The sequence below is a fragment of the Quercus robur genome, chromosome 4 (assembly GCF_932294415.1).
Source record: "Quercus robur chromosome 4, dhQueRobu3.1, whole genome shotgun sequence".
NCBI lineage: Eukaryota > Viridiplantae > Streptophyta > Magnoliopsida > Fagales > Fagaceae > Quercus > Quercus robur.
The window spans coordinates 39258885-39280137 of record NC_065537.1 but is presented as its reverse complement, the minus strand read 5'-3'; the positions used below and the strand labels follow the sequence as shown (position 1 = coordinate 39280137).

The 21253-nt window shown below is 34.0% G+C and overlaps 1 protein-coding gene across 1 annotated transcript; it reads right to left on the bottom strand.

Moving 5' to 3' along the window:
• Positions 1-3991: 3991 nt before the first annotated feature.
• On the bottom strand, positions 3992-6036 carry LOC126721591 (growth-regulating factor 1). Its single transcript, XM_050424640.1, has 3 exons — positions 5589-6036; positions 5262-5326; positions 3992-5082 (listed from the first exon to the last, which is right to left on the bottom strand). Exons 1-3 carry the CDS (start codon positions 5715-5717, stop codon positions 4305-4307), a joined length of 972 nt encoding a protein of 323 aa, XP_050280597.1. The 5' UTR covers positions 5718-6036; the 3' UTR covers positions 3992-4304.
• Positions 6037-21253: the final 15217 nt, after the last annotated feature.

Here is a 21253-nt window from a genome sequence, read left to right as displayed (position 1 = left end):
TAAGTGGTATCAATTGTGAACCTATATGAAAATTAATAATAACTTGCCAACTCCATAATTGTAAAATTGATTAAGAAAAATATCAATAATTTTAGAAACACTCAATTTCATAACATGCTAGTATGATCAATCTCATAGTCAAAATTGAGCATAAAATCCGGTGTGTCTATAGTATTGTCTAAAAAATGTTGTGTTTATAGCATTATTCGCCTTTAATTTTTTAATTTTTTTTATTTTTTTCATCTTAGATTTATGTTGCGGCTTGGTGGTGGCCTGGTAGGTAGTAGAATTTAGATCACTAGAAAGTCGAGATCATAGACCCAGTTGGATCCACAAGTTGGACTCAGAAATGTCCTTTTCAGAACTTATAAGCCTCTCATCCATTACCCAATCATAGTGATTTGAACTTCTTCTACTTTCTCAAAGTATTCAGATTTTAATTACTTGTATAACTAGTTTAGCAACTTTAGCAATTTTCTAATTTGCATCCCAGCATTATCTATAACTCGTGGAAATACCTTGTCTCCATATATGCGTCTCTTTGAAGCGTGGGAGGAATTTCATGTGACCCTCAGGTCCCCCAACATAAAGCTGGGGGGTTCAAAATTTGTGTGACCACTATCCGAAACTTCTTTATATGAGACTGCGACTATTTAACAATGAAAATCCAAAACTTCTTAATGAGTACTTTTAGTATCATATAAATTGTCACAATTATTTTACGTGTCAGATTGTGATAGGCTGACGGGTTGTTTGTCACTTTCACATGGATCCACCATTTTTCTCCACCATTCACAATTTACAATGTGGACAGTTGTAGCACAAGTTGTACAATTTTATGTGGTCTTAGAATTTTTCAACTTCTTGCTGGTAAAAAAATTAGACTTTGTGGATTTCAGCTAGTTTAACTGATAAGTTTTTTGTCATTGGAAAAGAAATTTGGAATTTGAACTCTTCCTACACTAAAAGCTATTTAGTGTCTTGTAGAGTCGGCTCAAGGCCTTTTGGGTACTAAAATGACTACTTTAAGTGGGACATATTCTTATATTTTGAATATTAATAAAAGATTTATTTAACTTCTGACACTTTTTTTTTCATTTAAAATCTATTTTTTTTAAAATGCTAAATTATGAATTAAAACAAATCAATTGTATTACTCAATGGCTATATAACTAAAATAAACTCTATCTATTGAGTGAGGTAATCAAATAACAAAAAATTATGGCTGAAAATTTTAATAAAATTATATATTTAATATCTCTAAATAAAATTTGAGTTTAAATTTATTTATTAGTGAGAGATTAATGAGTTCTTTCAGCATTTGTGTGTGGAGATTAATGAGTTCTATATTCTAAAATTGAGAAAAATGAACAATCATTGTCACATCCAAAGAAAAGATTTTTCCTTTTCTAGTTTTTCTTTGATAAAAAATTACTTTTTATTTATTTATTTATTGGTGATTATTTGGAACTTAATTAATACGCCCATTGATACAATTATATCTCTATTGGTAAAAATTAGGGAGTCTTTTAAGGTTGCCTACATGCCTTATACATTGGGCTGGCACTAGTATTTCAGCCCGATAAAAAAAAAAAACAATTATTAAGAAGCAGACATTATAAATTGAAATTCTACCATGCATATGTGTGTATATATATATATATTAGACTTGATTTCACCTCGGCTAGATACTAATCTTCATGTCTTTTCTCTTTTTAAAGCTGATTTTCTCATTTAAACATGACAACTACACATTGTAAGGTTTTAATTGTTTGGTGAAACTATATTGAATATTATTGGTATTTAAGCTTTTTAGATGAGACATTGAAAAATCTCAGAATATAATAAAAAAATTGACTTGACAATATAGCACTCTTTGATGTGATAATATCATTTCAAATACGATATCTAGATTATGTTACTTAAAACATGAAGGTTGCGTTTGGGAACTTAGATTTGGATTTGGATTTGACATTAATAGATTTGAAATTAAGGGACTTCAAATCCATTGATTTTAGAAGTTATTTCAAATCCAAGTATTTTAAATATTGAAAATTCTTGGTGGATTTGTCAAATCCAAATTCTTGACCTTTTTTAAACTTCCCAAACAAAGGATTTGAATTTAAGCCCCCTCAAATCCAAATCCAAATCCAAATCCAAATCCAAATCTAAGGAATCCAAACAGGCCAGAAGAGAATCAGAATCAATTATGGTACTTAAACACATGAAGCAAATTGGAATCCTATTGATTTATATCATTTAAGCAATAACTTTTAAGAAATTTTTCCATATAAGTGATATTGAAAAAAATGATAAAATAACAAATTTTTTTTTTACAAAGTGATATCAATGGTGAGTTCAGACGAGAATCAATAAGAATTTTGCCACATCAATAATTTGTAAAATTATTGTAAGCAAGTTTGTGGTTGTAGCATTAATGTCAATGTGTTTACCTAGACTAGAAGTAAACTTGACACAATAGTGTAGGAGTTTTAGTAATATCATTTTTCCCCTTTTTGATGGGTCAACAAGAATGAGTTTACTTCTAATAACCCCATTTATCTTGTAAATAGATATTATCAAGAGCCATGTAGTTCAATTAACACTTTTGGGTATTTCCAAAAGAGACATCTTAGGTTCAAATCCTCCCTTCCCCAACTATCAAATTATCCCTAAAAAGAACTTGTAAATGGCTATAGGAGATTGCCCAATGAATCTTTGTCGAAAGCATGTTTAATGTATTTAAACTAGGTCACATGATATCAAACAAACTCAACTGGTTCATTCATGTCAAGTTTCTTAAATCATTGGCAAACTTGCATTGACAAAATAACATCTTGCATCTTTGAGGTATTTTCTCATTTTTGTTGAGTGCACTTTTCCGTCACCATCTCATATCTTTAAGAAGTCTTTTGGAGAACTAAAATTTACAACAATTTTACAATAATCTAATTAAATTATCCTACTACCTCAAATATCGGAAATTGTGGTGGGTTTATATATGAGGTGGTAGGCTAATTTGGTAATGTTACAAAATAATTGTGAATTTTTGTTGTTTCCTTAAATTTATTGCTAAGCAACATTACTTTTAAAGTAAAAAAAAAAAAAAAAAAAAAAAAGCTTACATATTTAGATGTTGACCAAAAACAAAGTAATATTTTTTTTAGAGAGAGTTTCTGATGATAACTTTTTATCATCAGACTAAGACATCAATCAGTTTTTGGTGGAGGCAGAGATTGAATCTTAGATCTCTTATTCAACCATCAGAGATTTTAACCATTGAGCTAATTGAAACCCACAAAAACAAAGTAATATTGGTAGTGCATAATATGACAGAGCCATCCTATTATATGGAACCCACAAATATTGATCTATTGAAGGGGCAAAGCTAGGATTTCATAATTGGAGGACCAAATTAAAGAATATAAACATTAACTATCCCAATTTGATTTTTTTTTTATAATGTGGATAGTTCGATAGATGGGGGAAGGGGGGGATTTGAACCCAAACTATCTCTATTGAAGTGTCAACCAGTTCTAATTGAGCTAATAATTCTTAGCTAAATTAGTTTTGTTTCTGTTAATTATTGATGATATAATAGAGTCTACAATAATTTTATTGAACTACACGGTGGACTAAAAATAAAAAGGGTAGGAATTTCACAACCTAATTTTGGTGCTTACTAAAAAGAGTGCCTAACAAAAACATATTCGTAGCCGACCAGAGTTCAAAAAACTAGATGAAAAAAAACCGTGAATGCCTCGAATCAATGGGCTCACATTCAAAATAGGGTTGCCACGTGGAAAAATACCGCAAGCATGTTATTTCTGCATGCAAATAATTTGTAATTAATTTTCTTTTATTTTATTTTATTTATTTAATATCCTATCCCTAAAGCTAAACTCGCATAAAAAAAAATCAACGAGAAGAATAATGAATGTCCTGCCACATCACGGAACCTAAATTGCATATCGTTGAAAAAAAACATGGATTTTGCAACACCTGAAATTACTGAATCACCCTTACATTTTCCAAAACATTGACTAACACCAACCCCTCGGTCCAACCGACTCACACCCTAACAAAACTGCTACTGTCATGTTACGAAAGAAAAAACTAACTTCACCCATAACAAAACACAAACCCAAAACACCAAAACTAAATATAAAAAATAATAATCCTTAACCCTAAAATACTAGTACTTCAACCCAAAAAAAAAAACAAAAACAAAAAAAACACACAAATTTACGATAATCTCAAAACATTCATTCATGTACATAAATCCAACAATTAAAATTACTATCCTACATTAAGGACTTCAACGATCGAGCTTTCACGGGCTTCCTCATCCTCTTCTTGCCGCTATCACCGCCATCGTCCTCGTCGTCGTCGTCCACATAATCGAATTCCTCATTATCAAATTGCGAAGAGGAGGAAGGAGTAGAGCTTTGAGTAGCAGCACTAACACTATTATTATTATTATTATTATTATTATTCACATTCTCAGCAGCAGCAACAACTTTGGCAGCACCAGCTTCTTGATGAGTGCTTTTGTTCCCATCTTCGCCTCCTCCACCGCCTCCGCCTCCGCCACCGCTTCTATCGCCTCTTTTCCGCCCCCATAACGGGCCGAATCCTGAATAATAATAGAATTCGTAAGGGTTGGAGGCGGCGGCCGAGGAGGAGGAACCCTTCTTCGCGGCGCGGGCTCTAGCGCGGCGAGCCCCGGCGGCTGCGGCAGCAGCAGCAGCCGCTGCCGCGGAGGATTTCCGGAAGCTGATACTGCTGCTGTTAGAATTGCCGGTGTTGTAAGACCTAAGAAGATTCAAGTGGTGTTCACACAGAGATTGCCCTTCTTTCGCTTCGTTCCTACATTGCCAACCCTTCCCATCGGTCTTTTGGCAGCACGATGAGCTTCTCTTGTCTACTACTGCTTTCTCAAACCCATGCCCACCGAATTCATTCTCTCTCGCCCTTTGGTCCAACGCTCTGCTGCCTTTCTTCTCGACAACATCGTTATCGTTTACGGCCAGAACCATATCTTCGGCTTTCGCTGCCACCGCGTCCATCATCGACGCAACACTACACACACGAACTATTCTTAATTTTGTACACGTTTCCAGCAACAAATTTTGGAGAATTACTCGCATACGATACAACTATTTTTCGAACTGGAAATGGAAAAATAAACCCTAATAACTCCGGAAGATAAATAAAAGTATTCGGAATTGAAAGAATAGTCAAAAGGGTTTATCAGTTACCTCTCGACAGCTCCAATAGAATCGCCGAGGCTCGCATTTCCAGTGAGGCTATCATCTCCTTCGAACTGTGCGGAGCCAACAGAATAATAATAAGAGAGAATAATAAAAAATGAGGAAAACCCATTAACCTAATCGGGTGTTTGGAGCTAAATACACGATAAAAGTAAAAGAATTTAGGGTTTAGGGGAACCCTAAATGCGGCGAAGAGGCAAATAAAGAAAACCCTAGAGAAAAAATGCAGGTTGGAGAGGGAAAATGCGAAGAAAGACAAAGAGGGTTTTGGCAGATCTGCGAGAGAAAATGAAAGAAAGTGAAAGAAAATAATACCTGGTGGGTTAAAGGAAGCACATCCCATGGAGACTGGTTGAGCTGGCACACGTGTGCCTGCAGAGACTCGGGAGCTGAAGCGTGTGAGAACCAGAGCGGTGAGAGCTTCGCGTTCTTGCGGATCCTCATATTTTTCTCTCCTTTTTTTTTTTTTTTTTTCCAATACAGAATAAGAGCTCGAAAAAGATAGAGATATAGATCCAAAAGAAAGATGAGGGGCTTATTTATATTTGGTAGCTCTCTCACTTTCTTGGAGGTTTTTTATTTTTATTTTTGTTTGGTGTCTGAGAAAAAGAGTGAAGAGGTTTTTGAGAGGAAGAGAGATGGCTCTCTTATTTTTTGGTTTTTGCAGATCTCTCACACAACTCGATAATCAGGGTTTCTTATTAACTTTCTGTTGCTTTCTCGGCCCTTCATATGTTTTCGATTTTGTATCTTTTCGTTTTCACATTTTTGCCCTTAGGTTTTTCTATCATTTACGGGTTCTGTGTTTGTGTTTTGTGCGTAGGAGGGCTATGTAGGAAAAAAAATCGAAAGAAAGAAAGAAAGAAAAGCTGCCGCTATTACACGTCATGATAGTTGTCCAAAGATTTATTTATATATTTATAAAAAAATTATATATATTGGAGAATTGAATGATCATGTGGGGACAACCCCACAGTAAGAATCGAGTGGGTGCGTTTCAAATCTCATATTTAATGTGTTTTTGGCTTTTGTATGGAGCCCAAACCAAACAAACAAAATTGCCCATTTTCATTTCATATCACTTGATGCTTTGATGCTCATAAAAATCAGAAAAATTAGGGTGAAGGGTATTTTTGGAAAATGGTATATGTTAGTATATTTTAAAAGGTTTAAAAATATCCACATGAAACCTAACACTTTCATTTTTATTTTTTTTTTTATTACATTTTTGGGTGTGTGGCTTTCCTAGAATAGAGGGAAAGAGAGAGTGAATCCTACGCGCGAGGATAGAGGGAAGTGGCAAACAGAGTTGGCCCACATGGAAAGCGTTGGATGAGTTTACTTGGCAATGCGTCCCATCTGATTTAGCAACAAATGGACGGCTCTGTTGGGGCCGTATTGGGACTGATAACAAACAACTGCAGCTAAATGCATGAAAACTTAGAGAGAATCAGATTCCTAAACCAAAACCCCCCGATTAGGTTTTTTGTTACATATCATATATATATATGTTTTAGTAACACTCTTATAACGTGTCGTTTGCTGCTATAGGGTTCATTTTTAAGTGATAGGCACATTATTAATTATTAAAGTTTGTTAATCACATTAATTAATATGATTATGGAAAACAAAATAAATAAATAAATAAATTTGTACTACAAAAGCATGTAGCTGATGATATCACTATGAGGACCCTGCCATTCATTAACAGTGTAAGTGAAAACAGTGGGAGTTGTATCGGAATCCCAATATTGGTCAAAACAAAATGAATTGCTTTTATGAAAATTTTTACATTTTGGTGAAAAAAGGGTATCTATAAAACAATGGAAAATATATATATAGAAAACCGTGTACTTTTCTTTCTGTTATATAGAATAATAACATGACACTAGTCCCTGTTTATGACTGGTCTTGTTTATGTAATTTTTTAGATATTTATTATGAGACTTAATAGGTTCCACATACTCTAAAATTAACGACTCTGTAAAATGAGTACCAAACACAACAAGCACCGGTGTGGGACAATACTAATAAAGGGTTACGCAACTTTTCACCAGATTTTGGTTAAAAATTTTTAAAGCACCACACCCTTTTCTTCCCTTATTTTTTTTTTTCCCTCATTGTATGATTTATATGTTTTTGTAATATTTTTGAGCTAGTTCTTAGCTTGGCTTAGAAAAACAATGTGGCATTCAATTTACTCAAATAAATTTATACTATAATAGCAGAAGCAAACAAATCAACCGTTAAGAATTACCTTATAAAGAATCATAAAAGAACCATTTAATTTATCCTCGGCTCTCTGTTTGTTCCCTTAAAGACCATTAATTCTCAAGCTGGAGATATGTTTCCAAGAACTCAAAAGCAGCTGAACATCATTACATTAGCATTGGTAAAATTTTCAACAATTGCCCATCACTTCAAGTATAAAGTATAGTGCTTAAAATAATCAGATAATAGGCGCATCCAAGGTGAAACTTGGCACAAATTAACTAGCTACCCCCTCCTTTGCGGCTTATATATATTATATTCCTTTCCTTAGTTGATACAGAATATCACTCTTGAATCTGGAATTTTACATTAACAGGTATATCATGTTTGGACCAAAAGTGTAGCAATATTGCTAAAGCTATGTTACTCTGGTTTAATCCTCACTGTATATAATTAACAGAAAATATTATGTCCTTTCTTTCTTACCTGGTACGATCTTCCTCTCTCTGCAAATTCTGAAAACATTTTAATTTCACTTCAAAATTATGCCTTCTAGGTTTTCTTCTATTTCTGCAGTGGTTTCCTACAGGGTAAAGAGCAAGACAGACAAAAATCAGCACCATGAACAGTAATACAGATTCAAGTTCTTCATGTTATTAGTTCGATGGAAATACAGTCAAAAAATTTCTGATCGATGTAGATTGTTTAACAGAATTTTAAAATCTGCAAAAAGATGCTTTTAAAGAATGTAAGTGCAGACTACCCTAAAACCCACACCTCATTAAACAGAAAGAAATCAAAATCATTAAGACAGGGCAAACCTTTTTCAGAAACAAATTGTGATCAATATTCAATACGATGTATATGTTTGGTAAGGTAGAAAACAAACATAGAAACAAAGAACTAAAAGAAAAAACAGGGAAATTATAAACAGCTTAACTCTCAGTTGAAATTTATATAGATTTCTCCAACCAAATCGAATTTAATGAAAAACTTAGATGTCAGATTTTTCCTTATGCTTTCTTAAAGTAGAAACTGCGTAAAACATCTAGCATTTGAGAAAAAATCTACTCCGATATTGTCAGCAACAATGGCTCCGGACTTAAATAGCAGAGCAGAGAAAGCAGAGAAAGTTAGCCTTTTCTATAACAGAACTACTTCAGCAAAGTTGACATAAAGGCACTAGCAAGTTTAACTTGAGCTACTGCTCCAAGATACAACTTTTTTTATTATCAAACCATGAAAACCCTAAACTTTTGTAATGTAAATTATCAAACCCAACTGCACTTCGAAAAGAAACTTAGCTAGTAAATTTTCCATCCGAAAGATCTAGCCAGATAAGAAGATTTTGCTTGGTGTTTCTTAAAAAAATGGCCTATCTAAATCATGGGTCTGATTAAACACCCTGAAGCAGAGCAATAGAAAAAAGAGTTAAATGGCAGAGAAACGTGATTTAGGGTTGATGAAAAATGCAACTTTTGAAATAATGTGTAACCCTAAACCTAAATTTTGAATGCAAACGAAATAATAGAAAGATAGAACAGGAAGAATGAAAAGATGGATTTTGATTGAGTGGAAATAGAATCTTTTATTTCAGAGAGGAAGAGCTTTTCAGAGAGGGCAGTTCTTATAAGGTTGGAGTTTGGGATTCAGCTGTCTGTAGTGGAGGTTCTGATAGGGTTTTATTTTTTATATATAATATAAAAATATATATATGGGTTGGACTTGAAATAGGATTTTGAGAAATGGGTTTGTGTCAATTTTTACTTTTATTTTGATATATTCACCGGGTAAAGATGAGTTGAAGTTTTGAACATGTATTTCTGGGCAGAGGCTCTCTCTATTGTAACTTGCTGGTCAATGTGCCATAGTTCTCATAAACTGATCTGGTTTGACTACTGACCATCTCATGCCTTACACAAGCCACTGCGGTAAGGCCTTTTTTCTTGCTGGAAGCCTGCGTGTGTGTGTGTATGTGGGTGCGTGATGAGAGAGAAAGAAAGAGAGAGAGAGAATGAAAGAGTGTGTGTGTATCCATTTGTTTCTTTTTACCTTTTCAATTGCTCCGATGTGCTATGATGTTGCAACTTGTGCCTCAGCCTACTACACATAGAGTGGTTGCACACTGACAAACCAGCACTATTTTTCATAATTTTTGTTTGTACGTGTAACTCACAGAGTCATGCCACAGATATAATAAATTGACATGTCTATAATTTCTTTTTCTTTTTTAAATTTTATTAAAAAAATACGGAATTATTCCTCTAACGTGATTTGGGTAAATTTCGTAAGGAAAGAATCACTTATTTCTTTTTATATTTATATTGTATTAAAAAATAGGCTGGTTGAAAATATAGTTATATTTAAAAAGATAATTTTTTTAAAAAGGTAAATAAATCAAATAATATTATACTTTTTTTTAAATACTAAGTATTTTTAACAAAACTTGAAATTATTTTTATTTTTGTACCTTAAATTGAGAATTTTGATTTTAATCTCCCAAGTTTAATTTTTTTTTCTTTTCAAAACAATCATTTCGTTGATTTAATTCCATAAATAACCTAGTCATTAAGTGCCAAATAAAAGTCAAACCATGCGACCACATCACCCATTTTTGTGGTCTTATTTTTCCACTTCACCCAAATAAATAAAATGGAAAATTATCAAACTATAGAAATCAAAGAAGAGAGAAAACAAATGAATCAAAGAAGAGAGAAAACAAATGTGCATCTCTCTCTCTCTCTCTCTCTCTTATCTACTTACCACTATCATTGATGGATTTAATTTGTCGATCTCGCCACCAACTTCCATCCATCTCTCTATTCCTTTTTATTGAAAAGTGCTACATCTACAATATATTCACAATACTCTCACAACAAATCAGTCATAAGTTGTTACTGTTTCTAATTCTATTTTACAACTTCAATTACTTTTTTACCCACTCATAACAGCTAATAATAACTTGTCACTTAAGATTTGTTGTGAAAGTATTGTAAAAAAATCATAGATATAGCATCTCTCTCTCTCTCTCTCTCTCTCTCTCTCTCTCCTCTATGGTTGAACCCCCTTCTCTAGCACCCCCCCCCCCCCTCCTCTTTTTTCCTTTACTATTTTCTTTGGATTTTGGGTAGGTCTATGAAGGTGGTTTTAGTTTAATCAATTCACCATGGGTTAATGAAGGATTATGTCAAGGAATTTGGGGATGGGTTTTAGTTTGTAAATCGTTTTTATCTGCCCTCAATTCGTGTGCCGGACTTTGAAATTTCCAAAAATATTAACTTTTCACCATGGGGCCGTGGAAACGTCTAGAGTGACATGGCACAACCCGTTCAGGCATTGGAACAGTCGAAGTGATTTTTTAGGTCAAAATGACAAAAATGCCTCTAGTGAACCCTAGGTTGACCAAAAATTAAAGTTGGTCAAAATTACTCCAAAACTACATTTTTCATGATTTTACATCAAACCCGAGCTATTCAGAGATTTTTGGCAACTTTAACTAAGTTTGACCAAATTTGACCCGAGGATAACTCCCAAGGGCACTAGAAACTCTAATTTCGATCTAACTGTTAGAATGAGTTGAAACTAATGCCATTACGAAGATTATCAAATTCCATTTCCAACAACTATTCATGGGTTGAAATTGGAATTAAAACAGTTGAAATATCTTGAAAATCGTGTCAGGCGTGTCAACTCACTTCTTGAGACTATAACTTTTGATTCGACCATTGATTCTTATTTTGTTAAGTGTTATGGAAACTAGACATCCATACCTTTCCAGGGACACCAAGAGTTGAATTGAAGTCCAAGAAGGCTTTCAAAAATACGATCGAAGTCGAAACTGAGAAAGGACAAAATTGCTGATGTCAGCAATCAGCCCGGCACACCCTAAAGGGTCGTCGAAGCTAGCTTGCGGCCCCTAAGGGTGTGTCAAAAGTTGAATATCATTTTTTCATTATAAATACCCCTTGACCCCCCCCCCCCCCCAACAAACTTTAAAATAATAATAATAATAATAACAAAGATTTTTGGGTAATTTGGAGCATTTTCTGGGCAGATTCTCTCTCTCTCTCTCTCTCTCTCCCCCAAAACACACACAAACACCATTAATTTCTCACATTTTCCCAACAATTAAGAGGTTGTGTTCTTGCTCCCATCTTCCTCTCCATGGTCTTGGTATCTTGGATTTGAGGTTTAGGGGTGTAAATGTAGCTTTTTAGCTACTATTTACACCCATTTAATTTCATAGTTTTTTTATTGCTTTATAACATGTTTTACAATTTTTCCTAGTATATCTCTTCCTTTATCTTGCCTTCTAACATGTTTTATAGCTTTTCTAGCATATCCACTTGCTTTGATTATGTTGGCCTAGCCTTCTTGGGCTAGGATATGTCTAAATTTCTTGTTTGTGCTTAGATCTACATGTTTATGTATCTCTCACCGTGTTTGTGTTTAGATCTACATGTTCATGTGTTCAAAGCTTTGTTTGGATGCTATGCCTAGTGCTTTTTATAGCTTTATATCTCTCGTTGGTTCCTTTTTCTTGTGCTTTGGCTTTTGGGTAGGGTGTAGATTTAGATCTAGTGGTCTAGGCCTACATCCGTACACCCAAGTTTCTCAATAAAGGGTTTGGATTACTTTCCTTTATGCATGTGTTTTGTTTGCTCTTTTCCATGTGTTTATGGTCGGATCCATGCTTGTTTGCTTAGATTTAGGCCTTTGCCTTGTTCTCATCCATTTCCCCTTTGTGGATTTGTGCTTGTTGGTCTTTGGGGCCACTTTGTTTATTTGGTTGCATCTGTCCCCTTTGGTGGTTTGTTTGGATGCAACCATGTTTGGGAGTACATCTTCGTGATGTTTGGCTTGCTTGCAGCTCGCTTTTCTCTCTTTTGCTTAGCTTTGCATGTTAGGGTTTCTCATGTTAACCCCCTTGTGTGCCTTACAACATGTTTACCTTTCCCTTTTGTGTGATACCTTGCTTGCTTTGTGCCATCTTGTTTGACATTTCTTGGTTTTGCTTGCATCCTTGCATCTTTGTTTACGCGTTCATGCATGTGTCTTTATATTCTTGTTTGTGTCATCAAGCCTAGTTCCTACTTACAATCTCATGCGGGTTCACACCCATCTTTTGTACACAAGATCCAAAGTCCCTTTTAGGAACTTCGCATGATGGCAAATGTGTTGTTTGTACTTCAATATAGAGAAACTATGGACACCAAATCCAAACCTACATTTGTCCTAGGACACCCTCTTTTGATTGTTAACATGTTTGTTTGATAACATGCTTGTTTACCCCATTGTGTACGTTCTTTCCTTGTTTGCCCCTTTGTGTGCTTTCTTTGTTATCTCTTTTGCTTGTTTGCTGGCCTTGTGTTTTCTTTATTGTTGCATGTACATGCTTGGAGCGAGGGCGCAACTTCCAAAATGCAAGCTAAAAAGGGCAAGAATGCAAGCAAAAAGATGCAAGCCCAAAAAGGGCAATGTTCAATAGATTAGGAGGTCTAACCTCCCCGTATGGTTATTTCTTTCTCTCTTAGCCTCTTCTTTAGAACTTTGTATCTAGATTAGGGTTTCCCTTTCCTTGTATCTAGATTTGGGCCGCATTCTTAGGGTATGGAAATGCCTGTTTATATTTCCTGTATCTTGTTGGGCCATACCTTTTGGATGTAAGCATGTATGCTTTATCTTTCTTGTACCTTGCTTGGGCCATGTTCCTTGGGTATGGCAATATTTGTTTACTTTTCTCGTACCTTGTTAGGCTATACCCTGGGAACATTGACAGTGTCTGCTTTACTTTTCCTGCATTGTATGCGTGCATTGTGCATGGTGTATGTATATATATATATATATATATATATATATCTGCTTACTTGTGGGTGGTTGTGCACTTTGTATGATGGACTCTCATGGTTAGGAGAGCGACCCTCTTGTGATCATGGGTGCTCTTGACCTTGTAGTGTGGGTATGCACTCAAGGCGACTACTGTTGGTGCATATTCGTGCTATATTGTGTGCATGATCATTGCGGTATGTTTTTCTTGATCCATGTCAACTAGTGACGTTGGTTTCCCCATATATGTGACATGCATCAACATGTTCGATGGTTTGGAGAGCTTTGACTTGCCTTAATATGAACATATTGATGCCTGCCATATACACAATCAAAAAACCCTACTAGTGCGCCATAGCGCACCAAGTGCAAAACACTGCCAGATTTTTGCTGTGAAAATAGGGCACCTTTGTTGCCATATTCTCACAACGAAAGCTTGATGAAGATAGTGTTTTGTGTGCTATGACGCACTAGAGGCGAAATACTGTTAGATTTTCGTCGTGGAAATTTGACAACAATTCCAAAATGCACTAGCAAAGCATTGATTAAGACCACACCCCTTCCAAAATCAAACCTCGAAGCCCAATATTGTTAAAGCCCCAAAAGCTAACGTCAATAGCTTGTTTTTAATTGCTAATGTCCAAAAATTAAGATTTTATCAAAACAAAGCGTTGTGTTTAGACAAGCGTTATAAGGTGCCTAACACCTTCCCCGCACGTAAATAAACTTTCGAACTCAAGAATCAAGATTTTTTACCCATCCATATTAGATTAGGAAAAACGACATTTTTCTTAGTCTAGGATTGGTAATAAAATCAAATAGAGTCAAATGACCAATCACACCTTGGAAAAAACTCAATGATTGGTGATGACTTCACTTCACCTTTGTTGAATCAATAGGTTTTAAATTAAAAGATTAAAACTGACTCCATTCCATTAACACCTGCGTTGTCACGATGGGTGGTCGATTGCTGCCAGGCACCAACATTGTCAAATGAACAAGTATATGCTATAATTAGATAGGATTGTAGTCATGGATATTGTTTGGTTTATTGTCTTTTGAGAAGGGTTGTGCACCACTAACTTTGGTGGTTGTAATTGATAGTTTGTAAGGGGGTGGTAGTTTAAATCGTGGGCTCAATAAGTTAAAGGATGGGTTCAATTGGGTTTGTTGGTGATGAGGGTGGGTCCATTTATGTGATTTGGTGGCTTAGATTTGCAATTAGGAATCAGGTGATTTGAGACTCTGACAAATTTAGTTCAGTGATAGACTAGATAAATAATGGGTTCATGGTGAATAAGGTGTTTTTGATTTGGTATGAATAAGGTTTCCAAATTTAGTGAATAAGATTGCATTCAAATGAAAAATTAGTTAAATTGGTTGGTTTCATGAGGCATCCTTCTTGCAAGAGCTCAAATGTTAGTTTGAAACTTGGAAGGATGTTCATGATTAAATTCCAACTTGCCCAAAACCCCACCATATTATGTATATACTTTTTAAAGAAAAACTTAATGAGTTTTAAGGAGATAAATGAGCTGGAGATTGAAAAAAAAAAGATAGGAATAATGTATGAGAAAAGAAAAAGAAAAAGAAAATAGAACTAGGTATTTTATTTCATTTCATTAATATATTGAATAAAAGACTAAGTTAGATTAAATAATGATTAAAATGATGAGTTAGATGGCTTAAGTCGCATTTAACGAAAGTTATAGTAATAGATTTAGATGATATGACCATTTAGGAAACGGAATCGAATTTAATGGACTAAAATGAAAAATCTCAAACTTAAAGGATCACCCCTAACTTGAAGGGTAAAATTTGTAACTTAATATAAACCAAAAAAAAAAAAGCCACAAAACAAATAAATTTAATTTTTGTTATGACTAATTAAATGATACAAAAAATAAATAAATGATATTTTTTTGATGGTAATCTCTAATCCATCCAATCAAAAATGTACTAATAGAACTTTTATGGTAATGTACTAGTCCACTATAAAAAGATATAATAATCAAATTTTCATAGAATTGTTGAAGGTGATTGGCCAAATGGTCAATGTCTTACTCTCTATTGATTCAATTGGCACAAATTCTTGAGTTCAAACTATCAAAATATGAAATTGGTTCTCGAGAAACTTACCTCCTTAAACTAGTTAAGAGTGCTTGAAGTCTCTCATTCTTCTGACACTCACTTCCTTAGCACTTGACGGAGTGTTTGTAGTTCCACATGCTTAAACCACCTGAGTGAGTTTCTATAGCTCCCTATCCCAAATAAATAAATGACACATTTTAGATAGAAATCCCTAATCCACCCAATCAAAAATATAAAAATAGAAGGTGAGTGGCCTAATGGCCAATTTCATACTCTCATTTGATGCAATTGGGACAAATTCTTGAGTTTAAATAATCATAATATGGAATTGGTTCTTTAGAAACTTACCTCCTTAAACTGCTTGAAAGAGTGCTTGAAGTCTACCATTCTTATGACACCCACTTCTTAGCACTTGACAGAGTGTCTGTAGTCCCCCATCCTTTGTTTAGGCCTCCAAAGCACAAGATTAGACATTGGTTTTGCTCTGTGTTCCACATGCTCAAACCACCCAAGGGAGCGTCTGTAGCCAATATCCCAAATAAATAAATGACATTTTTTAAACAAAAATCCCTAACCCACTCAATCAAAAACATATACATAGAACTCTTTTGGTAATGTAGTAGTTCACCATAAAAAGATACGACAACTCAATTTTCATTGAATTGACGAAGATGAGTGGCCTAATGGACAATTTCTTACTATCTTTTAATTAAATTGGAATAAATTCTTGAGTTCAAATCATTAGAATATGAAATTGGTTCTCTAGGAACTTACCTCCTTAAATCACTCTAGAGATTGTTTGAAATCTCTTGTTCTTATGACACCCACTTCTTAGCACTTGACGAAGTGTCTATAGCCTTGCATCCTTTGTCTAGGCCTCCAAAGCACAAAATTAGACATTGATTTTGCTTTAGGTAGGTGTTCCACAGGCTTAAACCACCTAAGGGATTTTTTGTAGCCCCTATCCCATATTATGTCTCAGTCAAACATTAGGTCCTTTATCACTCAAGTGGGTTCACCAAATTATTGAAGGTAAGTGGCCTAATAGTCTATGTCTTACTCTCAGTTGATTCAATTGGCACAAATTCTTGAGTTCAAACCATCAAAATATGAAATTGGTTCTCGAGAAACTTACCTCCTTGTACTTGTTAAGAGTGCTTGAAGTCTCTCATTCTTCTAACACTTACTTCCTTAGCACTTGACGAAGTGTTTGTAATCCCCATCCTTTGTCTAGGCCTCCAAAGGATAAGATTAGACATTGATTCCGCTATAGGTATGTGTTCCACATGCTTAAACCACCTAAGTGAGTTTCTGTAGCCCCCTATCCCAAATAAGTAAATGACATTTTTTAGATGGAAATCCCTAATCCACCCAATAATATATATATATATATATATATATATATATATATATATATATATATGAAAATAGAACCCTTAAGGTAATGTAGTAGTCCACCATATATATAACTTAATTTTCATTCGAAGGTGAGTGGCCTAATGGCCAATTTCTTACTCTCATTTGATGCAATTGGAACAAATTCTTGAGTTTAAATAATCAAAATATGACGCCCACTTCCTTAGCACTTGACGGAGTGTTTGTAATCCCAATCCTTTGTCTAGGCCTCCAAAGCATAAGATTAGACATTGATTCCGCTATAGGTAGGTGTACCACATGCTTAAACCACCTGAGTGAGTTTCTATAGTGCCTATCCCAAATAAATAAATGACATTTTTTAGATGGAAATCCCTAATCCACCCAATCAAAAATATAAAAATAGAACCCTTATGGTAATGTTAGTCCACCATATATATAACTTAGTTTTCATTCGAAGGTGAGTGGCCTAATGGCCAATTTCTTACTCTCATTTGACGCAATTGGGACAAATTCTTGAGTTTAAATAATCATAATATGAAATTGGTTCTCTTGAAACTTGCCTACTTAAACCACTTGAGAGAGTGCTTGAAGCCTACAGTTCTTATGACACCCACTTCCTTAGCATTTGACAGAGTGTCTGTAGTCTCCCATCCTTTGTCTAGGCCTCCAAAGCACAAGATTAGACATTGATTCTGCTATGTGTTCCACATGTTCAAACCACCAAAGGGAGTGTCTGTAGCCCCTATTCCAAATAAATAAATGGCATTTTTTTGACGGAATTACCTAAATCACCCAATCAAAAACATAATAATAGAACTTTTATGGTAATATAGTAGTCGACCATAAAAAGATATAATAACTCAATTTTCATAGAATTGTCAAAGGTGAGTGGCCTAATGGCCAATTTCTACTGTCATTTGATTTAATTGGGACAAATTCTTGAGTTCAAATCATCAGAATATGAAATTAGTTCTCTAGGAACTTACCCCCTTAAACCACTTAAGAGATTGCTTGAAGTCTCCCATTATTATGACACCCACTTTCTTAGCACTTGACAAAGTGTGCCTATAGTCCCCCATCCTTTGCCTAAACCTCCAAAGTACAAGATTAGATATTGATTCTGCTATGTGTTCCACATGCTTAAACCACCCAAGGGAGTGTTTGTAGCCTATATCCCAAATAAATAAATGACATTTTTTAGACAAAAATCCCTAATCCACCCAATCAAAAACATATTCATAGAACTCTTATGGTAATGTAGTGGTCCACCATAAAAAGATACAATAACTCAATTTTCATAGAATTGTCGAAGATGAGTGGCCTAATGGACAATTTCTTACTATCTTTTGATTCAATTGAGATAAATTCTTGAGTTCAAATCATTATAATATGAAATTGGTTCTCTAGGAACTTACCTCCTTAAATCACTTGAGAGATTGTTTGAAATCTCTTGTTCTTATGACACCCACTTCTTAGCACTTGACGGAGTGTCTGTAGTCGTCCACCCTTTAATTAGGCCTCCAAAGTATAGGATTAGACATTGATTCTGCTTTAGGTAGGTGTTCCACAAGCTTAAACCACCTAAGAGAGTTTTTGTAGCCCCAATCCCATACTATGTCTCAGTTAAGCATTAGTTCCTCTACCACTCAAGCAGGGTCACCAAACCCTTTTCTCTTTGAGAGAGAGAGAGAGAGAGAGAGAGAGAGAGAGAGAGTAGTAGCTTAGACAACGAAGCGTAGTTTGGAAATACTTTTTTTTTTCTTAAAAATCTCCCAATTCCCATAATAACTTAATAAAGAAAATAAAGACTAATTTGGAATGAATTTTTCATTTCAATAGTATTAAAAGCTATATTGTTTTGAGAAGCACTAATCTAGAATTGATAAAAAAAAAATCTAGAGCATACTTGAATAATGAAATAAGACATCATCATATTTTACCTTTTTAAATTAGTTGAAATTTAAAACTTTGAATTATCCCTTAAGCTATTCTGACCACAAAATAGCTCAAAAAAAGAAGAAGATAAAATCCATAATTAACCTTCAATGAAATCTAAAAATTGAAACAATAAGGCTGAAAAATTGAGCCCTTTAATCGGCACTTTGATTGGGGTTTAGAATGTTGATCAACATGCATAACCCTTTCATCAGCACTTCAAGGCTTAGATGTAAAATTTTGATTGGCTTGCTCACTTTTTTTGTAAAAATAAATTCATAATAATTAGTATCATACAATACACAATACATATCTTATGACCCGTATTGAATTGAATGAAAAAAAATATTGTATCTTATGTATATATTAACCATGTTCATGAATGGTACGATACATAGGTGCATATTGTATATATTGTAGTATCAGGCGATACATAGAAATGTGGATTGAATTTTTTTTTTTTGGGGGGGCGGGGGGTAGAGATGGCAATTTTGCCCTGCCTCTCCCCGCTTCGCCCTACGTGGGTTTTCACTACCCCGCGACGGGGATGGGGTAAGATTTTAGCCCCGCATCATGAGAAGGGGAGGGGGGAGGGGATGGATTTAGACTTTTTAAACCCACCTCGTCTCGCCTCGCGTTGCTAAGGGTTATAATTGTAAATTTTTTATATTCTAAAACTCTACTATTTAAACAAACATATCAATATTAGTTTATTTTATTCTATCTAATGTGGTTCTTTGCTTTTATTTTGTTATGTGTTATACTGTGAGTTTTTTTTTTTTTTTTTTGGGTGATTGTCTTGTTAAACACTCGGATATATTATTCAATTTTTTTCTAAAAATTGATTTGATTTAATGGGATAAATTTAGTTGTAATTTTAAGTATATTTTTATTAATGAAGTAGGTTTCATTAAAAAAATTGTACTAGTCGTAGGGCAAATTAACAAAAAGTAGAGTTTACAAGGTGAGGCAAGGCTCCATGGGGCCCTAAGGGATAGGGATGGGGTGAGAAAGTTTTCTCCATCATGTGAGGTGGGATGGGGATGGGTAAGATAAAACCATACAGAGCGGGGACGTAGACCGCATCCTTCGGCCCCACCCCGCGCCATTGCCATCCCGCCGGGGGGAGACGGGGGGATTGGAGGGGTTAAATTTGTGCTTTGACTTGAGTTCTACTTATTGGACTTATATTTTAGCACAAAACTAATGGGCTGCATAATTGAGCACAATCTGAAAATATGTCCATGAGTGTTTTTATCCTCCCTCCCTCCACAACATTTACACCACACACTTGAGCCTAATATGAAAAAATTAAGATTTATATTTTTTTTAACACGAATGCGTGCATGTGCGCACAAACATGCACATGTGTGCATCCGTGTAAAAAAATCAAGAGAATTTATCCTCCTTTTAAATTTTAAAATGGATACAAAAGTTGTCCATATAGTTTGCTTTGAACTTACACACAAAATATCCAAAAAGAAAAATAATTAATGATTTTTTATTTTACATGATCAGTTTGCATGTAAAGAAAACAACAATTATGAAAAAAAAAATGATAGAATATTTTTATTAAAATCTAACCTTTTCTTTTTCCTAAAAAATCATTGAATCCAGAGGCTTAGGGCAAATTTATAATTTTTTTTTAACCACCCTAAATTAAAAATTTTAACCTTCTAAAAGAAACCCAACAACAAACCAATTTAATTTAAAATATGTGGAAAAAAAAAAGAAAAAGACAAGCCCAACAATAAAAAATAATAATTTGTTGATTTTAAATTTCAGAAAAAGACAATTAAGTAGGCAGTAAAGTGTAAACACTTAAAGAGAATTAAATGTGAGTTAGTGGAAATGAAGCATTGGGAGTGAAGACAATTTTTATTTTTAAATGATTGTATTGTTGTGTTGAATTATTAATAGAGTAACACAAAAGGCACAACAAAAATTTTTCTTAATGAATTATAAAGACCAATATATTGTCAAAATTGAGATGAATTTTTAAAGAGAGGTGTTATGTCCACAACATTTTTACAACAAATCATAAGTGGTTAGTTGTTATTAATTTAAATTTGAACCTAACACTAAGATTACTCTTTTGTCCCAACAATAACAACCAGTAACAATTTGCCACTTAGGATTTGTTATAAAAATATTCTGAAAATGTTGGAGACATATTATTTCTCATTTTTAAATAAAATAATTGAAAATAGTAAAGACAAAAACTAATAAATGATAAATTAAAGTATTCTAAGTAATAATAATTAAAGTACACTTTACAACAATAATTAATAAATTTATTATAGTAATAGACAATAGATGATTTCCAAGATTTAATCTTAACAACTATAATTAATATCTTCATTATATTAAGAAGAAACAATATTTCCAATGAACTTATAATTCATCATTCCCATCAAAAAAAAAAAAAAAAAACTTATAATTTATCATTTATTCTCTTTCTAGTACCATAGATAAATTATGATAAGAAAATCACGAGTTTCGCAAGATTCATTTCCTACCTAAAAAGAACTTGTGTTAAC